Here is a 25,850-nt window from a genome sequence, read left to right on the forward strand (position 1 = left end):
TGAGGATAAGGCTGGAAGAAATGTTATGACCAATTCTAACTGACTGAGGTTCTGCTGGTCAACAAGTGCAGAAGCCAGCTGCAAATGGAGGCCCTGATCATTGTAACGTATTCAATTAATATTTCCACCTTATCCCTACAGTTCCCCTGGCCAATGCTTTAACATTGTCAATCAAGAATACGGCACAATTTTGACAGATCCCATATATCTGAAACTGTATTTCTCACGGTCTATATTCTTTTCCCTATTACCTTTGTAACTGCTCGAATGGACGCCTTAGTTTCTAAGCTGCCTATTTTTACTTTATTAATTGTCTTCAATTACAACATTTTTGGTTACATGTTATTTGTTTTTGCACGTGACCAGGTCGCCATCAGCTTGCCACACCTCTTCTATCCAGTTTTAAAAATATCTGTCTTGACATTAATTAACTTCTTCTATACATGTTTATACTTGCATTCAATATCACTTCTACCACCATCAAGTTGAATTATACAATTTACCCATTTCAATATCATATTTTTTCACTTCTAAATTCTAATACAAAGTTGTAGATTCTTGTACAAGTAGTAGATTCTCAGTTATTTTGGTTATACAGTAAAACTCCATGAATTGGCATCTGATTATTTGGCATCTGGTTCACTCATTGGACTGTATTGTGAACCAAGGGTTCAGAGTGAAAGTGGGAATGTTCAGTCAGAGCTGGGGTCCTGGACCGTGGGCTGGGTATGTGGATGGAGGCAGGGTTAGGGTCCTCAATACCAGGAGTCACGAGCATGGGAAGTCTTGTGGCTTGTGCCCGGGTCTGAAATGCTTGTATATTTTCCACTCACCTTAAACTCACTGGAATACTCACAGAGTATTGGGGTATTAATAGGAGTTAAATGCAATGACACAGAAAATCTCCTGGAACTAGATAATATTTATTTTGGTGTTTATCAGAAAGCCTAAAGTTTATTGTTCGTTTAAATTGCTCGTTAATTGGCATTGCCTGGAAGATTAATTTAGCTCGTCTTCTCATGCATCACTGTATCTGCTGTGGGAAGAGCATCAAGAAAATAAAATCATTTTGATTCTCTCTTTCACTCTTGGTCACTTAATTGTGATTCCTGCCAGAAAATGAAAATGCAAAAATGGCTGGAATCAGGGCTGTGCTCAGGGTTTATATGTTTCACCGTAGCTCCACTTAAAGTCTAAATTAATGCATGAAAGTAACTTGGATAAGGTGGGAAATGGCTGGCACAAGGTGTTTTATGGGTCTGTCACATTTAGACGATTTTTTAGGCGACTAGACTGTTGCCACATGGTTGCCGGACTGTACCTGTATGGTCATGAGTCGTCTCCTCAGTCGCCCAAAGAGTCGTAGCATCTTTCTGGTCGCCGCTGGATTTTCAACATGTTGAAAAACATTTCGGAGACAGTCGGCTACAGTGGGTTTGATGCCAATGAGCATAGCTTGACTTCACCTAACGAAGGTGCTGTCATAGTTGTCGTCAGGTTAACGTAGGTTGTCATCAGGTTAGCATTGGTTATCGCCAGGTGACGTAGGTCATCACCGGTGCTGACTTCGTTTTTTGTTGTTGTTAAAGTAATGGTTTTATTTAAAATTTTATGTCGAAGGGGAGTCCAGTCGCCAGTTTTTCGCCGACCTGCTACGACTATGACAGTCGCCTAAAAATAGGCTAAGTGGGACAGGCCCGTTACTTTCTTCCAAACATATTTGGTGTTGGTTGTTGGGACAAAAAATGAGAAAGCCCTAGCTCATCATTGAGCACCCAGTTGCTTGCTTGCTTTGCTTTACCTCGGGCTATGTCTTGACTCAGCCACTTCAAAAACTTTTACCATTTGCTTTCTTCCAAGAGCCAGGAACAGTTAAAGCATATGCTTTAATTTGCTTTTCTATTACTTTGAGCCTTTTAATGGTGTCAGGTTAATAATGGAGATTTTTTTTTGTTGAAAAATGGTAGTTATTAATAGATCTCTCAGCAAATATGTACTTTTGGTCAAAGAAACCTGAATAACATCTGTTTTATATTATTTACTATTATTCCAAATTGCAACAATCTTCTGCACAGACCGTGTTCAAAATCCTCAAGTAGTTTCCATTACCTTTTATTGTTTTAAAGCATTCATTGTAAACCTACATTAAAAAAAATAGGAATTAAATGTTTCAGCCACAAAACTATTGGAAATTTATGTTAAGCAGAATTGCATTGTGTTTTCCGGATGGAGACAGGCCACTAGGTTCCTCAGCTGTATTCTTGTATTTGATGTCCATATAAGTCTCCTTCCAACAGTTCACCCGACTCAAAACTTATTTTTCCTTCATATTCATATCGAGCTTTCCCTTAAATGTATCTATGCTATTCAATTTCACCAATCCTTTCAGTAGTAATTTACACATTCTCAAAATGCCCTTTTAGATTTATTTTAGTTAGTCAGGTTGTTTGTTCCACTATCAAATATGTTACAGTGTGAGGAAGTTAAAAGTAAAGCATTACATATTGTGGAGTTGGGAAAAGATGAAAGAATCAGAACACTGCATAAACGGAAGTCATTGAAAGTTTTAGAGGTCATTACAGCCTATGCCAATTTCTCAAAGATCAATCTGGCCGGTACCATTCCATACCCCATTCTTGCTGCCTTGTTTTTCTTTTGTCCTTTTTAAGGACATTCATTTTTTATTCTTTTCTCCCTTCTCCCTACTTCTCTAGTTTTCTCCAGTCCTGTGACCTTCTTAGATTTCTGTATCCTGATTCTAGAATTTGTTTATTCCACCTTGGCTGCTGAACCTTCTCTTCCCAAGGTCCCTAACTCAAGAATTCCATCCCTAAATCTCCTCACATCTTTTTCTTCTTTAAATTATTTGATATCTATTCCTTCAACCTAATTTTTGGTAATCTTCCTTAATATTTCCTTATGCGACTTGACATTAGGCTTTTGTCCATTAATTATCATATGAAATGCATAGGGACCTTTTTGGTTACATCACAGTTGCTATATAAACATAAGATATAGTTGTCGCTATTTTTGATGAATCTGCTCTCATGACCTCTTCAAGCAATGCGTAACAACAGTTCTCCACACCTCTCCCCGTCCTCCCCTCACCAAATCTGTATCCCTCAGTTAACAGCTTTACTATCAGGAGAATGTTACTTCCACTTTGCCGTACCAAAGCCGCACCTTAAATCTTTAATCATCAGTGTTCCAAAAGAGAAATCCCAGATTCTGTCTTCACATAACCGTCCTCCCAATCTTAATGTCAGTCAAGTAAATGATCAAAACAAGATCTACAAGTCAAAATATCCTTCCTCAGGTGTGTTGGCCAGATATGGTTAAAACAAAACAAAGTTATTGTGCCAATACATACACTATTTGTTTCAGCTGGTTCCCCACTTAATGGATACATTAAATGCCTTACAATCCACTGATGAGACATGTACACCGAGGTTCAATGGTGTGTTGTCCAGAGACAACGACTTGGTTATCCTTAATGCATGGGTTAAATAGATTTGCAGATCAGTTTTTAAGAAATGGGTACAATTTGGGAGTCCACCAAAGAACCTGTTCAAAGATCAAGAATTTCCACTAGTTTGTGTCTAGCAGTGACTGGATGTAACAGAAGTAGCAGGATATTTTATTTTTTAAAGCTTTAAATGAAGGATGGTTACTGGTATGAGAAGGGCTGCAAATGCTAATCAACCATATGTAACATTCTATGTGATTTAATTTCCTCTGTGCACTAAACTTTAGTGAACATATTAGCTCACTCTTGTTAAACCCTGTCTGTGCTTTTTAATGGATTAATGGCAATTAAAATATTGCCAATGGGGATTTAACAGGAATGTAATAGGCAATGCATTTTATTATCTTTTCTGTCAATATCCATGGTCTATACATGTCTCCATCTCAGGGGTTCACAACCAATATCCATTACAAACCTGTACAAGTCCACAGGCTCCACAGGTGCTTCAACAAAATCCCTCCTTCCGGAGTTTCTCCTAGTTTCTCACTGTTAAATTTGCTGATGATGAGACTTTGCACAACAATGTCTTAGATGTCTCCCTTAACGTCTAATGGTCTTAACCATTGACAGGGCTTTGACCCACAATCCTCTACTTCTTGCTCCTCTGCTTCCACTCAGCCAGAACAAGCATTCAGATGCAGTTTCCCTTGTCCTCACCAGCCTCTTCTTTCAAAGTATCATTTGTGGTAATTTTCATCATCTTTAACAAGGTTCCACCACCAGGCACATCTTCCACCCCTCACACCACCAGCCAAAGTCTCATCATCAGCAAATACTCAGCAGGTCAGGCAACATCTGTGGAAGGAATTAAACAGACACTTTTCAAGTCAGAATCCTTCTTCAGATTGAGCGTAAATGTTGCTTGACCCCCTGAGTTCCTCTAGCACTTTGTCTTTTGTTCATGATTCCAGTATCTGCAAACTCTTGTGTCTCCATTTATGCCACTGACTTGTGTTTTTCTCTCCCTCTCTCCCCATTGGTGCTGTGATCTACTGGGTATTTAAAGCATTCTTTTTTTGTTTCAGAATTTCAGTAATGCATCTCATGATGTCAGTGTGTTCTTTAGTACCCTTTCTCTCTCTCTCTCTCTGTCCTCTGTCATGTACTAACTAGAGGGCACTGAAAATAATTACACTACTTGGACAACCTTGGGCTCCATCTGGTGACAGATACTCTCCTTGTTTTTTCCACCTCTCCACCCCACCCCCAACTTTAAACATGCTTGTTTCTGTACTTTTTCCAGTACTGATGAAGAGCCAGTATCCTGAAAAGTTGAATCTGTTTCTACTCCCGTGGATGCTGCCTGGCCTGCTGAGAGTTTCTGAAATTTTATTTCCTTAGTTTCAGATATGCAGTATCCAGCATTTTGCTTCCATTGAAATGAGCACTTGGAAAAAGGGACATCCCTTTGTTATATTTTAAATGTCCATTCTCTTCTTTGAGTGTGATAAAGGAGCAATGATGAGATGAGCAAGTTGAAATTATCCAAATTGCACTTACCAAAAATCAAAATGATGCCCAGAAACACATCTAGTTTAATTAAGAAGTTTAATAAGAAGATCTTGACCCGAAAAGTCACCATTCCTTCTCTCCAGAGATGCTGCCCGTCCCGCTGAGTTACTTGATCTACAGTATTTTGTGTCTACCCTCAATTTAAACCAGCATTTGCAGTTCTTTCCTGCATACCTAGTTATTTGGTAGTTTAAAAAGAGTATGATATATTATTGAGAAAGTATTATTCATGTCAAGGATGTAAAATATTGCTCCCTTTCATTTTTAGCCCTTTTCTTAATGCAATCCCTCAGAGTTTTGTGCAGATCATGACACTCAGCAAAAAGAGCTTCCTTGGACAGATAGGACCATGAGATAAGAAACAAAAGACATCATCTTGTCTGAAGAAGGGTGTTGACCTGAAACGTCACCCATTCTTTCTCTCCAGAGATACTGCCTGTCCCGCTGAGTTACTCCAGCATTTTGTGTCTACCTTTGATTTAAACCAGCAACTGCAGATTGTTACCACATACCTAGTTTAATTCTCAGTTTCATTATATTAAGAATCAATAATTCATTGTGTTCTTTGGAGAACATCACTTATTGACTGCAAGGAGCATCAAAGGTAATTTGTGGGGATGTTGCAAATCTGTAGTTCTATAAAAATGCAACCTATGGATGAAGGTGGTGATAGATGTATTGCCCCTAAAAAAAAATAAGTGAGAGGCTTAGAGGTGAAAAGGTTTCAGAGTTTTCCAAATGCCAAAATAATGTCTCTGGAAACAAGCACATAACATGCTGTACACAATGCCCCATCCTGCTGTTTTTCTAATTCTAACCATGCACCATTAGTTTCTGTATTTTCTTTCTTCCTTTATTGTTCTTTTACCCAATGACAACCATCTTAATTACCAGTAAATACATCCAGAAGAACAAATTTACATTGGAGAGTTGGAATCAAAATAATGAAAAGGACTTTTAATAAAGTTTATATACTTATAAAGAAATCCCCTGCCAAATTAAAATACCAATGACTGCAAAATCAGACTCTGCTTTGTGTCTTGATGAGACAAACTAATGACCTGTTCCTAATTGGCAACTTCTCCTCTCGCCCCTCACAGAACTAAGTAAGTCACATGGAATAGAAAGGTCCAAGAGATGGTTATCTTAATAGCCAAGAAAATAACACAATATTCGCATCAAACTAGATGACAACAATAACCCATCCTCCCCTTCTTTTAAGAAATAAATTCATTTTCATGTACTAGCAAAACTGTAATTTCTGTTGATACATGCAAATCATGATTTTTCGATGATTATTTTATTTTATTACACATTATTCTCTCACTGTCATTTGGACATTGTTTTATTTTTCCTCTTTTACATTGTCTCTGAATAAGTATTACTGTTGGTCAACCGTATTACTCTCTCCATTTGAAATAAGGGATACTTGTAACATCTGACTAACATCTTGATAGATGTGCATATTTCACATTTAATTGTAAAGGCTGAATCTCAGAAGAAACTTGTGGTAGATGAATTAAGGACGAGGATCAGTGAGTACCTTGTGAAGGGAGAAGCCCTCGGCTGAATGGCACAGTCAGGTGTGAGCCATGTCTCTCTAAATTCAGATTCAGATTCAGATACAATTTTAATTGTCATTGTCAGTGTACAGTACAGAGACAACGAAATGCATTAACATTTGAAACATAGCACACAACAGTCTCACACTACTTAGAGATCCTCTACGATAATCCTCAACACTGGAGCTCCGTAAGCATGCGTTCTCAGCCCCCATCTTTATGCCTTCTACATCCACGACCGTGTAGCCATGTACACATCTAATTCAATTTACAAATTCACAGACAACACCACCATTGTGGGCTGGGTATCAAATAATGATGAGATGGAGTACAGGAAGAAGATTGAGAAACTTATGTCCTGGAGTCGAGACAACAACCATTCTCTTAATGTGAGCAAGACTAAGGAGATAGCGATCGACTTCAGCGAGTGTAGCGGTACACATACCCAGGTGTGCATTGAAGCTGCCAAAATGAAGATGGTTGAAAACTTAAAAATTTTAGGAGTAAATTTCAACATCTTCTCCTGGATTCCCCATGTTGCAACAATGGCCAAGAAAGCACACCAACGCTTCTACTTCATTAGACAATAGGTGCAGGAGTAGGCCATTAGGTCCTTTTAGCCAGCACCGCCATTCACTGTGATCACGGCTGATCATCCACAATCAGTACCCCGTTCCTGCCTTCGCCCCATATCCCTTGACTCCACTATCGCTAAGAGCTCTATCTAAATCTCTCTTGAAAGCATCCAGAGAATTGATCTCCACTGCCTTCTGAGGCAGAGAATTCCACAGACTCACAACTTTCTGGGTGAAAAGGTTTTTCCTCATCTCCATTTTAAATGGCCTACCCCTTATTCTTAAACTGTGGCCTTTGGTTCTGGACTCCCCCAACATCAGGAACATGTTTCCTGCCTCTAGCATGTTCAATCCCTTAATAATCTTATGTCTTTCAATAAGATACCCTCTCATCCTTCTAAATTCCAGAGTATACAAGCCCAGTCGCTCCATTCTTTCAACTTATGACAGTCCAGCCATCCCAGAAATAAACCTCGTAAACCTCCATCCCGGTAATTAACCTTGTGAACCTCGTAAAGACGGCTTAGGAAGTTTGGTACGTCCCCAATAACTCTCACCAACTTCTACAGATGTGCTGCAAAAACCTTCTTATCGAAATGAATCACGACCCGGTCTGGGAACAGCTCCATCCAACACTGCAAGAAATTGCAAAGAGTTGGGAATGGAGCCCAGACCATCACGCCAACCAACTTCCTTTCCATTGACCCTATCCACAATTCACGCTGCCGCAGCAAAGAACCAGCATTACCAAGGACTCACCCTGGTCACTTCCTCTTCCCCCCTCTCCTTTTAGGCAAGAGGTACAAAAGTTTGAAATCGCACACTCCAAATTTGGGAGCAGTTTCTTCCCAGCTGTTATCAGACAACTGAATGGTCTTCTCAACAGTTAGAGTGTGGTTCCAACAACTCTCACTAACCTCTACAGATTTGCAGCAGAAAGCATTTTATCGGGATGCATCCCAGCATGGTTTGAGAACAGCTCCATCCAAGACTGCAAAAAAATTGCAGTAAGTTACGGACGCAACCCAGACCATCACCCAAATCTGAAGAAGGGTCTTGACCTGAAACGTCACCCATTCCTTCTCTCCAGAGATGCTGCTTGCCCCGCTGAGTTACTCCAGCTTTTTGCGTCTATCTTTGGTTTAAACCAGCATCTGCAGTTCCTTCCTACCCAAATCAACATCCCTTACTTTGACTCCATTTATACCTCACGCTGCCACCAGCATGGCCCCCCAGCATGATCAAGGATGAGTCGATACCTGGCGACTCTTTCTTCTCCCCTTTCCCCATCAAGCAAAAGGTTTAGAAGTGTGAGAAAGCACACCTCCAGATTCAGGGACAGTTTCTTCCCAGCTGTTATCAGGCAACTGAATCATCCTACCACAACTAGAGAGAGTTGTGAACTACCATCTACCTCATTGGAGACCCTTGGACTATTTTTGATCAGACTTTACAGGACTTTATCTTGCACTAAACGCTATTCACATTATTCCCTTTATCATATATCTGTACACTGTGGATGGCTCGATCATGTATCGTCTTCCCGCTGACTGGTTAGCACCCAACAAAAGCTTTTCACTGTACCTTGGTACACAGGACAATAAACTAAACTAATTAACTAAAAAACATTTGGCATTGACTTCAACATAGTATATCTGAAAACAAACTTTCTGGAGAGTTTAAGATAAACTTTCATACAACTATAAAGGAAATAAACATTTTTGTAGGATGCTAAGCCAGGAGAAAAACCCTGCTTTATTTGATGAAAGATGGTCAACCTACCTTTCCAAATTCTCTTAGTGTGTGTGTCTGCAAAGGGAGGCCTGTCTCCTTTGTTTCTCTCAGAAGAGCTGAGAAGAAAAACACAAGATGCATGCACTTGAAACGGAAATGAAGTACACATTGCAAAATATTGAAACATGTTAACCAAAGCACTAATTAGTACTACAAGACAGATTGTATAGATGAAATATAAATATAATTTAAAAAACAAAAATAACCTGAAAAACCATCCAAAGCTAACACACTACTGCATATAAGCTATGTAAGTACTGTACTGAATTATATTCTTACTGTAGCAAGAAATGAAATATATTATGGAGCTACACAGATAGACCTTTAACTTATAGCCCAGGTCAAGTTTTAGGAATACACCATATTTTTCACATCTGACAATTTGCGATTCCACAATGGAATGACAACGTATAATTCCTTTAATATATATCATGACATCAGTGGAGACAATTGAGATGCAGGCGAAGAAATACTGAGCAAAAAACAAACTGCTGGAGGAACCTAGTGGGTCACCTGTAAAACATTGTCTTCCTATTTCCCTCCAGAGATGCTGCCTGACCCACTGAAATCTTCCAGCAGTTTGTTTTTCTGCTCAGCTCAGAATTACAGCATCTGGGTCATGTGACATCTCTAGAGGAAATTGGACAGACAATGTTTCACAGATTACCCACTGAGTTCCTCCAGCAGTTTTTTGCTCTTTGCATGAACGTCAATTTTGTGTCATGGCTCAGTTTAGGTTCAGGTTTATTATGGTCATGTGTAAAAAGATAGAGGGGAAATTTTTGTTGTGCAAACTATCCAATCAAAATCAGATAATATTATACATATTTACGATCAAGCCAAACTCAAGTACAGTAGTAGGCCCCCCTTGGTCATGATTGACCGTGGGTGATGCATCCTAGTTTGCGGGTGATGTGTGGTTGGATGCAAGCCTGGGCGATGTCATATGGAGGACAGGCTGTTGCCCATGCAGCAAGTCCCCCCCTGTCCACGTCGCAGGGTCGTTACTGTTTGGCACCAACGCCGTTGCAGGAGCTGCCAGAGCGAGGTTGTAGACAACGATAAATTGCCTTAGGGGCTCCGACTCCGGATTTTTTTTGAGGTTTACTTCAGGAGCCTTTTCCATGATTGGATATGGCCGCAAGGCAGTGGACGTTTCAAATCAGAATTTCCCGTCTCCTAGATGGACTGCCTTCCCAGGCTGACGAGCCCCATCTGCCCGAGACTGATGGGGGCGGGAACTCAAGTACAATAGGCAGATTAAATGGAAAGATACGGAGTGCAGAATATAGTTCTCAGCATTGTCGTGCAATTGTTCCAGAGACAAAGTCAATTTTTGACAATATTTTCAGATCATTGGTTCCACTGACTCCTGATATCTTGAGCAAGAACAGCAGCCTCAATGGGCTGTTTGCTGATTCCTTTCAGAAGTTTAATGACATATAGTTCAGTACAAACTAGGATAAAGATGGTTAAAAGGGAAATCACAAAAAATATTTTTTTATTAAAGTAATCATCCGGAGGAGGCTTTCAGATAACAACAGTTCCTGGCACAGCTGCACGTCTGCTCGAATGACAAGTGTTGCTAACATGTAATTTTACAAGATGATTCACAATTGCAGAGACAAACATCACTGATACATGGGGGAAAAAAACTGTCTGCAAATCAAGTTTAAGGAGGTGGGGATATCTAAAGGAAAATGTCACAAAGATAGGGATAAAATTTAGTGAATTAAGAAGTAAATGGGTGAGGATAAAGGGAACTCAAAAGGTGCAAGAATTAATCTGCAAATAAGTGATTACATGGTACAGCATTCAGCATCATGCCGGCTGTTGAATTTGAGAGGAGGAAATGAGTACTTGAAGACTAAGAATGATTTCTGTCGAATGAAATATGGCTGGTCTACAGCTGTAACTTCAAAGTACTGGAGATATATCACCTATAAGGCCTCCACAGAATCCTCCAAATCCATTGTCAGGGTTGTGAACCAATGGCAACATCTTCCCCAAGATTAACAAGCCTGCAGAGCCATTCTAATTACAGGGATCCAACTCTGATGAACAGGCCATGTCATTCATATGTCCAGCACCAGACTCCTGAAGTAGACACTGTACTCCAAGCTCCACTACATCAAGACATTAACAGGTGGACAGAGGAAATGATTTAAGAATGCTCTCCAAACCTCCAAACGTCTTCACTGCCATGGGAGTCTTTTGCCCATGACCACTCAAAATGGAGAAGTTGTATTTGGAATGGCATAGTTAGTTAACTTTTAGTCCCTCTGACAGAATACTTACGGCTTGGGAGCCGGTAAGTACCTGCAAAGTCAGTGGCCTCGGCCTGGGAAGGGAATTGGCCAGGGAAGATGTGAGAGTCAGCAGCGGAGTCGATAAGCCTGGCCTTTGAGTAGTGGTGCGGTTGTGTGTGTTGGTGCTGTGTCTTCCAATGGCGATGGCATTACGGGTCTTATACAAGTGGCGATCAGGCACGTGGCGTGATCTGGCGGTGAAGCCTCCATCTTCAGGCAATCGGGAGCATGGCTGGGTCGGGGAGTTGATGGAGCACCCGATCTGGAGGCGGACAAGGATTCAAGCCAACAAAGATGTGCCATGGTAAGTCTGTCAGGCTGACCTCTACCGTACTGAGTCCAGGGACCAGCTCTCCTCATGCCTCTCCTCATTCCGACCATGTTACAACTTTCTTCCCCAACTACAAGCAGTGTGAAGAAAGGCCCCAACCTGAAATATCGTCTGTCCATGTCCTCCAGAGATGCTGCCTGACCACTGAGTTACTCCAGCACTGCGTCTTTTTTTGTAAACTAGCAATTGCATTTCCCTGTGTCTAAGTGTCATTCAAGAACTAAAGCTGTAAAATAATGATACTGTTTCATGTTCACTGTGATGTCTGCATATTGTATTAATGTAGCTCATCATTACAATGGAATTTCACAATTCAGAATTGCTACATTGTGATAGTGCTGAAGAAGACAAAATATGTATGGTCAAAATGCCATAATACCAAAATTGTAAAAGTAATTACAGTATCCAGATTGCAATGTTCAATCTTGCTAATATCAGTTATTTCTAAATTGTTAAGTATTTATCATCCTGGGATCACTAAAATAAATGACATAAAATATTTATTATTCCAAAATGACCAATATACTGGTTTTATATGTTGTTAACAGAGCATTATTTTATGAACCCATTTTATTAACATTACTGGAAGATTGTGCAATTTACTGTTTTCTTTCAATATTTTTCCACCTCCTGCAGAATGCAAAAGTTTATAGGAAAAGATGTAGGGCATTCAGTCTGCTCCATTGTGTAAATACTTTGTAAATTCACTCTCCCTGTTTTTCTCCATATGTTCCAAAACCCTAATTTCTAAGTAAATATAATTTTTAAACATTTCATGTCGACCATTGCTGCCTTCTCAGATACTGCTTCTTATAAGCCTTTGTCAGAGGATACTTATTCAAAAGTTGCTTTATCCGAGATTTAAGTGGGGAAAGTAGGTATATTGCCTCAGTGGATGTACCCTTCAATATGGTAGAGCGTGCTGACTTGACGTTCTCCCCGATTAGTAGAGCAACTACTCCACTTCTAATACCTCCCTCTCTGTGCCATCCATAACATTGTATCACTGGAACATTGAGTTGCAGTCCTGTCCCTCTCACAACCAAGTTTCCTTAATGGCCACAACATCATAGTTCTGTTGGCAAAACACTCAGTTCCCAGGTGATTGAGAGAAAACAGGCGAGAGACCTGTTAAATTAACTCCAATGATGCTCAAGAAATGTGTTACAAATCAAGATACATTAACCTGTTTGATTAGTACCCAATCTGCCACCTAAACATGCATTGCCCCCATCACTGGCGCATCATCTACTAGTCTAGACTTCTCTAACAGCACACATTTACAAGCTGCATCACAAAAAAATAAGGGCCAACAATAGCTATTTGTTGCATCATAGCATGGTTCAGTAGCCCAAATGCCCAAGATGGAAGGAGGCTGTGAAAAGTGGTAGACATTGCCTAGCTCATCACCGGTATTGACCTCTGCACCATTGAAGGGAAACACCTTAAGAAGTGCCTTAAGAAGGCAGCTAATATCAAAGATCCACAGCACACTAGCCATGCTCTCATTTTGCTGCTACTTTCAGTATATCAGTAAGAAGGTGTCTGTAAAGCTGCAGCAAGTAAGAATAACACTGTTTGTTCCAGGTACATATGACAGTTAAACACTCTTTCCTCTTGCCAAGTCTGACTTGGAAATATATCACTGTTCCTTCATTGTCACTGAGTCTGTCTTGCAACACTCTCTCCAAGATGACAAATGAAGGTACTCTCACAGCATTGCACCAGTGTACTGCCATTTCTCAAATGTAATTACAGATAGGTATAAATGCAGGATTGCCAGAAGCACTCAGATCCCATAAACCAATTGTTTATTTAAATTGAACTTTTGGTCCTCCATGTAGTTTGGGATTTTCTGAACTTCCTCTAATGCACTCAAGTGAAGTCTGTTGTCAGCTGGAGTCGCAAAATGATGAGGCTGAAGAGAGCAGTCCTCGCCTCTGGATTCAGTTTCTTCTAGCTAAGTTTATGGGATGCACAGAGGGACACAGCCAAGAAACTTCCAATGGGGCTTGCACTGACTCCCAAAAAACTGTTGGGGGCGGTGAATAGGTGATTGTAATATGACCTTGACATTGTTGCCTTGACCTTTCCAGTGATAGAGCTGTGTGACTTGTTGCGATTTATCCTGCATGTTGCACTACATCCTGCAATATATCCTGCATGCTATTGGGATACATCACAGCTTGATTTAGCAACTGCTCTGCCCAAGATTGCAGAAATTGCAGTTGTGGATGCAGTCCAGTCCATCACACAGACCGGCACCTCCATCTACACACATCACTCTGCCTTGGGAAAGCAGCTAAAGTAATCAAGGGTTATTTGCACCCTGTCATTGCTTCATTTTCTCTCTCCTGTTGGACAGAAAGTTTGACAGCACAAACCACCAGATTCAGGGACAGCTTCCTCCCCATTGTCATCAGACTGCTGAATGGACCATTCTTCAGCTAAGAATGTAGTCTGATCTCCCAACGCATTATTATCTGCACTTTGTAACTGTAACACAATAACACTGTAACACTAAAATCTTCACTCTGGTAATTTTTATTTTTGTACTACCTGTTGTGTGACATGATTGTACTCATTATGTAAGCATGATTTGACTGAATGATATGCAAGCAGAAATCTTTCAAAATATCCTGCACATGTGGAAAATGTAAACCAATACCGATATTGTATCCACTACAACATACTAACGCACTATGAATGCAAATTAACGTGTTTTGTTTCCTGAATTGAATTTGATGTTTAATTTGCCATATTTGATGATATGTTTAGTTTATCATCAGCTTTTCCTGAATTATGCTGAATCTTTGCACTGGGTATAGATGCAAGCTACCACCATTTAATTCAATTATATGTTTATGTAATGCTGATAACTTTCAAGAGGACAATTTTAACTTTATATTATTGTACAAAATAACAGGAGATAGAAATGTAGATTTACACCTTAGGTAATTTTCTTTCCCACGCATCCAAATGATGAGGTTCAAAGCTCAGAACATTTAAAGGGATATTTATCCTCATGTGGTTGCACTATTGGCAGGTTTTAGCAGTTCAAATTGGTAGTCAAGGAGCAGCATCTCATCAATGAAATCTTTCTTGGAACACAAGCAATATCTACTTACTTGTTACAGGACCTTTAGTAGGTACGTTGTTGTCTTCATTGGGGTAATCCCTGCAACACAAAGAAAGGATTAGTGGCCTTATTGTCCATTTCTTTAAGCAGGTGGCCTGGTTTTACTGAAAAGTACATGGACCAATTTATTTACTGAAACCAAAATGTAATTCTTTAACAATCCAATAATCCATGTCAAATACACTCATAGTGCAGATACCAACTTTCTTCCTGCTTTATATTATAAATAAGTTAAAAGTCATTGTAAAGTACTTGTGACTTTTTTAAAATGCTTGTAAGCTATTTTTGTTCGTCACCGGGACACTGTATTGAAGACAGTATCTGCCTCAAAAATCAAAAGTGATTTCTCATGGTACATTCAATTTTCAAAGGAACGTTTACACTTGTACAGAGTACAAAACCTATAGGACACATTATTAATGAATAAATAATAAAACTCTTTGCCTCCACCCAATGGTAATGTACATCGAGTGGCACCACCGCAGTGGCTGCTTCGCCAGCAGCTCATCAGTCTTTTCGCCTTTTTTGTTATTTTTAGTGCATCTAAATGCATGTTTTAATGTTTCTTAGTATGTCTTATGTGGGGGTTGGTGGGGGAAGAGGGGGAAACCGTTTTTCAGTCACCTACCTGGACGGAGATGCTTTAGTGGTCTGTCTACAATGCGTCTTTTCTCCATGTCGCATCTTTGCTCCCCCTCGCGGCCTAAAAACTGTATAGGCGCGGCCTTTCTGACCAGAGACCGGCCTAGAGCTTCAGCAGCAGGCGCAGCACAGAATTACCATTGCAGAGCCTGGGATCCTTGTCGAGGATCGCCAGTGTTGGAGCTCCACAGTGTTGGGCCTGCTGACTTTAACATCGTGGAGCTGTGGTCTGCGGAGCTTCTAGCCACAGGCGCGGCGCTGATTTCAACATCATGGAGCCTGTGATCTTTTGCCGAGGATCGCCAGTGTTGGAGCTCCGTCCAGCGGGGCCTGTGGACTTTTATATCGGAAGCCGCGGTCTCCGGTAAGAAGCCAATTCGGGAACTCCAAGCCGCAGAGTGTGTGTTCCAATCTGTCACGAAGTCGGAGTTTCAATCATCCCAACGAGAGTGCCCGTACATCGGGCCATCAATAGCGGCAACTACGGAGGGTTCATGGCCCCGACCACAGGACAAGGAGGAAGATTGACTGAATTTTATTGCCCTCATCACAGTGAGAAATGTTGATTCCACTGTGGTGGATGTTTATGTTAGATTCTATTGTGTATTGTGCTCTTTTTATTCGTAAGGCTGTATGGTAACTCAAATTTCATTGTACCAATTGGTGCATGTGACAATAAATGTAACTTGAACTGTTATTCATCGTTTCCTCAACAACGCAGCAAAATGTTTTCAATAATCATCAGTTAACTATCAGCCAACAAGAAGCTTTCACTTCCAAACTGCAATATTTATAATGAAGGACAACTGCACAATATCTTCAATATTTGGAATGAAAGTTTGGGGCAGTCTCTTACATGCTGCAGCCATTCACTATAAGCAATAACATAAAAAGGAATTTGATTTCACCTTAAAGATTGGTAGTTTACCTAAAAGAAAATCCTTTGTTCAAAGTTCTGATAGCGTGTACAATCCTATTGTGGAGGAATCCAACTTGCTGTAATTTTAAATACAGCAATATTTTGGTTCATTTATACTTATAGAGCATGTGTATTGTGAATACATTAATGAGTCAAAAATTGGTCCACGCAGGAGTGATTATTTCAATTAGCAGATTGAAAAGATTACTTAGAATTTCCTGGAAGCATTGAATGGCACATATTCATTGCTAATCTATCCATTAAGTGCTAATTCATTTTGAATGCATCAAGATTTTGCAGATGTTCCTTTCCTTCAAATGAACGAAACTGCAAAATCTGCACCAGACTTAACCTGGAATAAGAGCAGTTTCATTCCCTTGCAAAACTGCTGCAAACATGCAGGAAACAGTCACTCTGTGTCTGGCAAGATTTTTATTATAACCGTACCTCGCCCCACTTGTGCATGTGACAATAAACCAGACTTGAGTTGGACTCTACAAGGTCAACATGAATGTGCAGCGGGGGAAATCATCAAACACTCATCAGGAAATCCTATACTTTATTGCACTTGAGAATGGGAGCCTGCAGCTTTCCTGATACTTAAGGAATGAATGCTTACAGTTCCACATTTAGGTGCTGGTGTTTCTCAGGAAAATACAGCCCATCAAGCTTTTAATAGAGTATTTTTTCACAAAAGACATTTTTGCAGACGGATAAAATATCATTAAGAGTAATTCCTACGCATGTTCTTTGATGAGTAAACATGAGGAGGACAATTAAAATGCAATTGATTTGTGTGGATTTTTAAATAATATTCTACATAATTCTTACCAAAATTGAACCTCATACAGAAAATGCAGTAGTTGTTTGAATATAAAACTGACTTTGTGAAGAAAATAAGCAGAATTGTAAAATGATGTTTTTCCAACTTGAGAGATAGACAGATATATTTTCCTAAGTATGGTGCCAGCTTTTTTTTGTTATACAGTAAAGATTCAATTTAACACACACCTGATTAATGGATTTTTGCTATAGGATGGACCTGCCGACACCACACCAGCTCCCACCGCCTCCCCTCCGCTTACAGCCCTGGCTTCCAAAGTCACCCTCGGCTCGCAAGGTGCACCAGCTAGCTAGCTAACTATTTCACTGATACCTTATGAGAATAGTTATCGTGTTATAGCATTAAGAGACTTTTCTGGCCATCTCTGTTATCTGTGCATTCTTGAAGCAAATGCAAAATCTGAAAGCAATAAACACAGTTCCAAATATAGTTAATAGTATCCTGAAGGCAGTTAGTTCAAAAACCATAGCTTACCTTTCTGACAGTTTTCTTAAAAAGGTTCAATCTTGGGCTACTTTTGGGAGAGGTTTGTTTTCTGCATTTGTCAGTTGCAAATTTTTGATAAGTTGTTCAGCATTGTACTCTGCCGTCATGAATCATTTGTGTAGATGAGACCAAACAGATAATTCAGCCTTCTGGAATAAGGGCTTGCAAAATTCTGAGTAAAATTCACGTACATTTAAGCACTGCAATGTATTTCCAAGTTATCAGAAAATACAAGCAATACTCGGTGGCTAAACGACTGTGGAGAGAGCAACCAAATTAATGAAGTCTCTCAGTGCACAGATACTGACTGATCAGCTGCGTAGTGTAAACATCCTTTGTTTTCCAAATTTCTGATGCCTACTATATCTCACTTCTACATTAGATTTATTTCTATTTCACAAAGTGATTCGGATCGGGATCGAAGATTTGTTACAAAAACAGTACTCAGAACTTTTCATTTTATTCTAATGAATTATTCTGACAATAAACCATTTGATTCAGAGCATAATACAATTTTGGCTAGTAATCTTTTGGTACTTAGCACACACCATGTCCGATTATGGAACCGGAGGTGACCTCAGACAAAGTGAAACTGGAAAAAAAAGTTTAAGGAAAACATTAAAACTTAAGAATTTTCCACAAGACAATTTTCAATCATACAAAGTAATTTTTCTTCGCCACAGTGGTCGTTTAATAGCAATTATAATTTACCATGCTGTAAATTTCACTTATACTTCCTGGCAAATGTAATGGTTGCATTTCTCAACTTCCTTTCTACAATGCGTTTCAATAACAAGGCACCCATAGAGGGCAGATCTGGCTACGGCTACCTGATTTTATTATTTAACCCGTCACAACTGGGCCTTTGCAACTTGATGTCCAATTTTCTCCATAACAAGAGTATATAATTAAGAAACCATAATTTCTTAATTATGATTTCTTAATTAAAGATCCAGTAGGGCTCAGTGGACCAAGCGCAAGTGTTCAGCGAAACAGTTGCCATGTTCACGCTTGGTCGCACCAATTTCCAGGAAGCCACGTTGTGAAAACAGCAGATAATGTTAGAGTAACTGCACATGAACCTCTGTCTTACCTGGAAGAACTGCTGGGGTTGCTGGATGGAGGTGAGGGAAGAGGTATAGCTCAGGTGTTATATCTACTGCGGTTGCAAGGGAAAGCACATAGGGAGAGGGTGACTTGTGCAGGGACCAAAGAGCTGCAGAAGATGGAAAGGGGGGGGAGAGGGACAATGTGACTGGTGGATAGACTGGTGACTGGTGGATGGAGAAATCTGGTATAGGCTTGCAAATAGAAAATCATGCTTAACAAAATTAATGGAGATTTTTCTGCATTAACTTGTATAACATTTGTACAATACGGTGGTGGGACTACACTTGGAATATTGTGTCCAATTGTGGTCATCCTGATATTAAAAAAGATGCCATTAAGGTGGAATCAATGGTCTGAATTATATGGTGAGGTTGGCCAGGCGAAGGCTTTATTCCATGGCTACGGAATCAAAAACTAGAGGGCATAGGGTTAAGGTGAGAGGGGAAAGATTTAAAAGGAATCCGAGAGGCAACATTTTCATGCAGGTATGTGTTTGGAACAAGCTGCCAGACAAAGTGGTTGGGGTAAATACAATTATGACATTTAAAATACATTTGAACAGTACATAGGAAAGGTTTAAAGAGATACGGGTCAAATAGAACTAGCTTAGATGGGCGTCTTGGTCAGCATTGGCAAGTTATGCCGAAGTGCCTGTTTCCATGCTGTATGACACTATGACCATAATGACAAGGGAGAATCAGGAGATGTGATATTATTTTTCAGAAAAGGAACACTTGGGTGCAGCAAGCAGTTAGGAAGACAGTGAAGATGGTTTACACGAATTACAACAGGAACTTCGTCAGTTGGGCAAGTAGACTGAAGAATGGCTCATGGAGTTTAATCCAGATAAGTATGAGATATTCCATTTTGAGAATTCACATTAGGGCAGGATCTACATAATGAATAGTAGGGCCATGGGGAATGTTGTAGAATGCAGAGATCTAGGCATATATAGTTCCCTGAAAATTGCATCACAGGTAGATAGGGTGGTGAAGAAGGCTTTTGGTATGTTGGTATTCATCAGTCAGGGAATTAAGTATAGAGGTTACAATGTCATGTGATGGTCATACAAGACGTTGGTGAGCTCCTGGCTTAAGAAATATGCCATTCAGCTGGAAAGAATGCAGAGAAGATTTATGATATAATTATGATTTATTTATGTTGCAAGGACCCGAGGGACCAAGCTAAAGGGAGAGGTTGGGCAGGCCAGGACTTTATTCACTGGAATGTAGGGGGCTGCGGGGTGAATGTATAGAGGTGTATAAATCATGGGGGGGAATAGATAGGGTGAATGGTCAGTATTCTCAAGGTAGGAGAATCAGGAATTAGCTGACATAGTTTTAAGGTGAGTTAAGTAAAATTTTAAGAAACACAAGGGGCAACGTTTTCCACACAGAGGTAGGTGGGTATATGGAATGAAGCAGCAGATGAAGTAGTTGAGGCTGGTAAATTAACAATATTTAAAATACATTTGTACAGATACATGGATAGAAAAAGTTTAGAGAGATATGGATCAGGCAGACAAATGGCATTAGTTTAGATGAGGTATGTTGCTTGGCATGGATGAATTGGACTGAAGGGCCTGTTTCCATGCTGTATCATTCTAGGATTTGACTACAGGAGCATGGGGATTTTCTGTAGCTGTGTAGGATGTTGGTGAGACCCTCACTGAGTTATGTATGCAGTACTGGTCTCCTTATCCGAGGAAAGCTGCTCCTGCTCGGGCCAGGGTGCAATAAAAAATATTTGACTGATTCCAAGGTTGACATACTTGGAGAGGTTAGTTGAACTCGCCCTATATTCACTGGAGTTTAGAGGAATGTCATGGGAGCTCATAGGAACTTACTAAGTTCTAAGATGGCTAGAGAGAATAGAAACATAGAAACATAGAAATTAGGTGCAGGAGTAGGCCATTCGGCCCTTCGAGCCTGCACCACCATTCAATATGATCATGGCTGATCATCCAACTCAGTATCCCGTACCTGCCTTCTCTCCATACCCTCTGATCCCCTTAGCCACAAGGGCCACATCTAACTCCCTCTTAAATATAGCTAATGAACTGGTTTCTATGTATCTATCTATCTATCTATCTATCTATCTATCTGTCTATTATTATATAAAAATCGTGCCATCCGACCGGCTGCCGTCCGGCTGCCTTTCTGCCTTTTGATTCGTTCCATCGTGTGATGTCACAATGCCCAATGCTCGCAGATGTTCAATCGGAATGGCCGATGCTCGCAGATGTCCAATTGGAATGGATCCATTTACATGTACGGCTGCCGGCTGCAACGGGTCTGCCCTTGGTCTAGTTATTTCTAAAACTAAATAAATCAGGTGAAATAGGAACAAAGTTTGAACAGGGCATTGATCTGCCATGATCAAATGGAGCACGCCCGAAAGATCATATCATAATCATAATTTATTAGCCAAGTATGTTTTGCAACATACGAGGAATTTGATTTGCCATACAGTCATACCAATAAAAAGCTACAGAACGCACAAAATACATTTTACCTTGAACATACACCAGGGTGACTCCTCCACATTCCTCACTGTGAAGGAGGCGAAAAAAAGTTCAATGTCCTACAAAAAGTTCAAATGGCTCCTATTTTAAATGTATTCTTGTTTCTTTCAATTATCTTTATAAAGTAGAATATTTACTGGGAACCTGAGGACATTTATCAATCATGTTAGGAGACTAATGGACTGAAATAACTTGGGGTTGAGTCCTGGTTTGTTTGAATTGAACCATTCTTGTACACCATGGTGAAGCTCGTCTCCAGCAATAACTATCACTGATAAACAAAATTTGTTCCATAATACTGTATGATACTCCTACCAGACATCTCTTTGTTCTACCTTATACAATGTCAAAGTAGCTTCCACACAATGCACATCTCTATTTTATTACTGTTTCAGAGAATCATTGTGTTACCAGATAAACCTTGCACAACTTGAATTTCCAAAATACGTTACAAAATCTGAAGCTTTTCATTAAAGGCACACATCCATGAAATTACTATAATTCACCTAGTAATATATAAACATGCTTCATTTCTTCTTTGGTCTATATGGTAGATTATCACATATTACCTGCATCATATGAGCCCTTGAGTTTAGTCCCTATTTCCTCTCTCAAAAGCAACTGCAACCAGAATCTAAAGACAACATTCATAGAAACATAGAAACATAGAAATTAGGTGCAGGGGAAGGCCATTCGGCCCTTCGAGCCTGCACCGCCATTCAATATGATCATGGCTGATCATCCAACTCAGTATCCCGTACCTGCCTTCTCTCCATACCCCCTGATCCCCTTAGCCACAAGGGCCACATCTAACTCCTTCTTAAATATAGCCAATGAACTGGCCTCAACTACCCTCTGTGGCAGAGAGTTCCAGAGATTCACCACTCTCTGTGAAATTCCTTCATAAAAGAGAAATTGCTGCAACTCAAAGCTGCTCAGATGGCATATTGTAAAGAAACAATGGTTTTGTAGGAATGGACTGATCCTATGATTTGCCTGGATAACAACGTAAACTAAGTATGTCAGTGTACGTGACATTAATAAACCAATGCTATTTGTCGAAAGAATAAAATGGGCAGTGGGCAGGTGCTATAGACCTGCACAGGAAGGTAGACGCTTCTGCCCCCACGAGTCTTGGGCAGATGGGGCTCGTCAGCCTGGGAAGGCAGTCCATCTAGGAGAGGGAAAACTCTGATTTAAAACCTCCACTGCCTTGTGGCCATATCCAGTCATGGAAAAGGCTCCAGGAGTAAACCTCAAGAAAATCCGGAGTCAGAGCCCCTAAGGCAGTTCGTCGTTGTCTACAACCTCGCTCTGGCAGCTCCTGTGACGGCACTGGTGTCAAACTGTAACGGCCCTGCTGTTCCTTTGGATCGATCAGCGACGTGGAGAGGGTGGGACGTGCTACATGGGCAACAGCCTGTCCTCCATATGACATTGCCCAGGCTTGCATCCCACCAGGATGCATCCCCCATGGTCAGTCATGACCGAGGGGGGCCTACTATAAAATACTAAATATTTTCAAGCTTTAAAGAAGCCCTTTGAATTAGTTACACACATTTTTGTAAAAAATAGTTTTATATTTCTCTAAAAGCCAATAATATGTTTAATCAGTTTTAAAAGTTTATATATTTGAAGAATTGCTTTGATTCAGCTTGTCTGTGTTTGGTCCAACTGGTCTTGGTGGCCAGCATGCATCATCACTTATTAATTACTGCCACGTTTAAAATCGGAAAAAAAGCAACGGGGTTAGTCAGAGAGAGGATCATGCAGTGGAAATCTGCCTGGCTTCTGGCTAGAAACTAAACTATAATCTCCTCTCTGATAATAATAATCCACAATTAATAATGTCACCTTTGAAGAAATATTTATTGTGTACTTTTGTAAGAAAGCAGGACACTGAATCTGGAATTTTATCATCCAACGGGCTAGTAGAAGGCATGTAGGCCTGAAACAGCCCAACAAATGTGTCAAATTAAAAAATACTGGGACATGCTGCGCAGTCACACACTGAGCTAAACATTTTAATTAATTTGAAGTTTTTCAGGATCCCCTAATTACTCCAGACATGACTTCTTGCCACGTATAATGTACACGTCAGTGAATCCTCTAATGTTGCAACCAGAACTTAATTAAAGTATTCCATCAACTGCATATATTCTGCGTTATATCTGACCACACTGAATCGCAACAATTTTTTGTAGAGCATTTGTGATTTAGTTACAAAAAGGCTATTATTCTACTTCTCTGTGCTCATAATCCTATTTAGAATTTCTACCCCTGTAATATTTTTATTAATGCTCGTCAAAAGATAGAATTTAAAACATTGGGAATGTCACATTAGCCCATGATATTCAGTATAGTATAATTGTAGCCACAATTTTCATGTTTCACTTCATTACAAATCCAAGAATGTCTGAGGTTTCTCAGCCACTAAACACAGAAATACTCAGAGAAAAGGAAACACACAGAAAACAATGTTGGCAAACATCAATGATCTCATTTTTGCAGTAACGTTGAATGTCTCCAATTTTATTGCTGACCATTACGGAATTGTAAGTCATTTTTTAATAATATTTAAATGACAGGCAATAAACTTGATTTTCAATGCAATAATTAAAGTAATAGAAATGATAATTGGAGATGTTTATAAGGTTAGCAAAATGTGAAATTTCAATACTGGTTAGGCAGTATTGAAACGAGGCAGTATAGAATGAGCAGAAACTAATGCTTTAAGAGGTTTTACATGCTTTAAAAAAAGGTGCCCTTTGAATTCCAAAGAATCTTCCAAAGTAGGAAAGGTGCCCTTTGCTCCCCAGTTCTGTTCCCAGTGAACGGGCAGCGACTTCCAAAACTGACGTTCCTTAAACTTTGCTCATTGGGGACAAATACCTTAACTCACAGAACAATATTAAATACAGTGTGCCAAGTGTGAAATTACCTCCTTGGATCTTCACTGCTGAGAATTTACTCGATTTTGTCTCAGTTTTCTAGTTTCTGTAGTTGTGCACCAATCTCTCTACACAGTTTAGTCTACTCTGTTCCAGAATCCGGTCCCCACCAAGATGGTTGCACAAACATATTTTTGGCAACAGTAAATTATTTCAATCCTGTTGTGTAACTTCTTATTGCACAAATGTGATTTAGCCACAATCCCCTTCAAAATTAGATTTTAATTTATTACTATCCTGTTTATAAATTGTGACAGCAATGGGGATGGGGATGGGGATGGGGATGGGGTTGGGGTTGGGTTGGGGTTGGGGATGGGGTGGGGATGGGGTGGGGTTGGTTGGGGGTGGGTGGGGATGGGGTGGGATGGGGTGGGGATGGGGTTGGGGATCTTGGCTTTGTGATGCCTGATGAATCTGCTGGAATTCTTTGAGGAAGTAAATATCAGGGCAGACAAGTTACTAACTCACTCCAATGCCAACCCACCAATGAAAAATGCGCGTGATCTCCCAACTTGCCCTTTTTGAAGTGACCAAGTAGTTTCTTAATTTAGATGCAGCAAGTTAGATACACGGTGGTATTTCACTGGTTGAGGTGTTTGGAATCTGGGATCACAATCTCAAAATAACAAATAAGCCATTTGGGAATGTGTGGAGGAATATCTTTTCACTTAGAGGGTGAATCTTTGGAATTCTCTACCTAGGAGGCTCAATGATTGAGTTCCTTTGGATATTAAGGGAATCAAGATCATGAGGATAATTCAGGAAAATTGTGCTGAAGTAAAAAACATAATCAGCTATGATCTTGATGACTGGTGCGGTGGGCTCAAAGGGCCAACTTGCTTGCTTCTGCTCCCAGTTCTTTTGCAATTCTGGCCAATTTTATCCTTCTCAGTTCAGAAGAGTTGAAAATTGTGCCTATTACCTCCAGTCAAATCAGGCAACTCAGCCAGAAATGAATATAGTCTTTCCTGGTCATTACATTTCAATTAATGCATTACTGTACTACTCATTGGGGAAATCAAGAATCAACTATTAGAAGAAGCAACTCAAAAGCTACAGTGCATGTTATATGTTACAAAGAGCGATGTACTACTGGAAAGATGTAAAAGTTATAGTTTAAACTTTGTGCCCTGAAGAGATTAGTAAACCATTAGGGATTTGTTCCTATGGTTTAAAACAACATTGGAATGCTGCTTTCAATTAATTACAAGTAGAAACAGTTAGCAATTGAGGAACAGCCACAAATCCTGCAGATTGTTAGCAGTGGAATCATGATTACAAATAAAGCTTCAAGCCTGATGTTAATTAGGATGGAGTGAACTGAAGCAGGCTAAGTGAATAGTTGAGTGAGGGAAATGGACATTCAATGAGGTTACAGGTGCAGAGCAAGGTTTGTATACTTGCTCATGGGAAGCAAGTGACATCTGCAAAGCCCACCATGAGAAGATGGCAGTCTGCCTTAAACTGCTGCAGATCTTGTGGTCATGGTACTCCCTCACTGGAACGACAATGAGAACAAATGTGGTCACAATATCAAACCCCCACTTGCTCAGGGAGCCCTGCAGATTTAATATGTTGCAGCTTGATGTGGAACGACTAAAGTCTAAACCTACAATAATTTTCCTT

General features: G+C 40.0%; 1 protein-coding gene across 1 annotated transcript in view; it reads right to left on the minus strand.

Annotated features, from left to right (window-relative positions):
- Nucleotides 1-25,850, minus strand: part of pde4dip (phosphodiesterase 4D interacting protein) — a 364,533-nt gene that overhangs the window by 314,966 nt on the left and 23,717 nt on the right. Inside the window, 2 exon segments of the mRNA XM_055642108.1 lie at nt 8,958-9,025; nt 14,738-14,787. Of these exon segments, the coding sequence (XP_055498083.1) occupies nt 8,958-9,025; nt 14,738-14,787 (118 nt within the window).

This window comes from Leucoraja erinacea, chromosome 10 (assembly GCF_028641065.1).
Source record: "Leucoraja erinacea ecotype New England chromosome 10, Leri_hhj_1, whole genome shotgun sequence".
NCBI classification, from domain to species: domain Eukaryota; kingdom Metazoa; phylum Chordata; class Chondrichthyes; order Rajiformes; family Rajidae; genus Leucoraja; species Leucoraja erinaceus.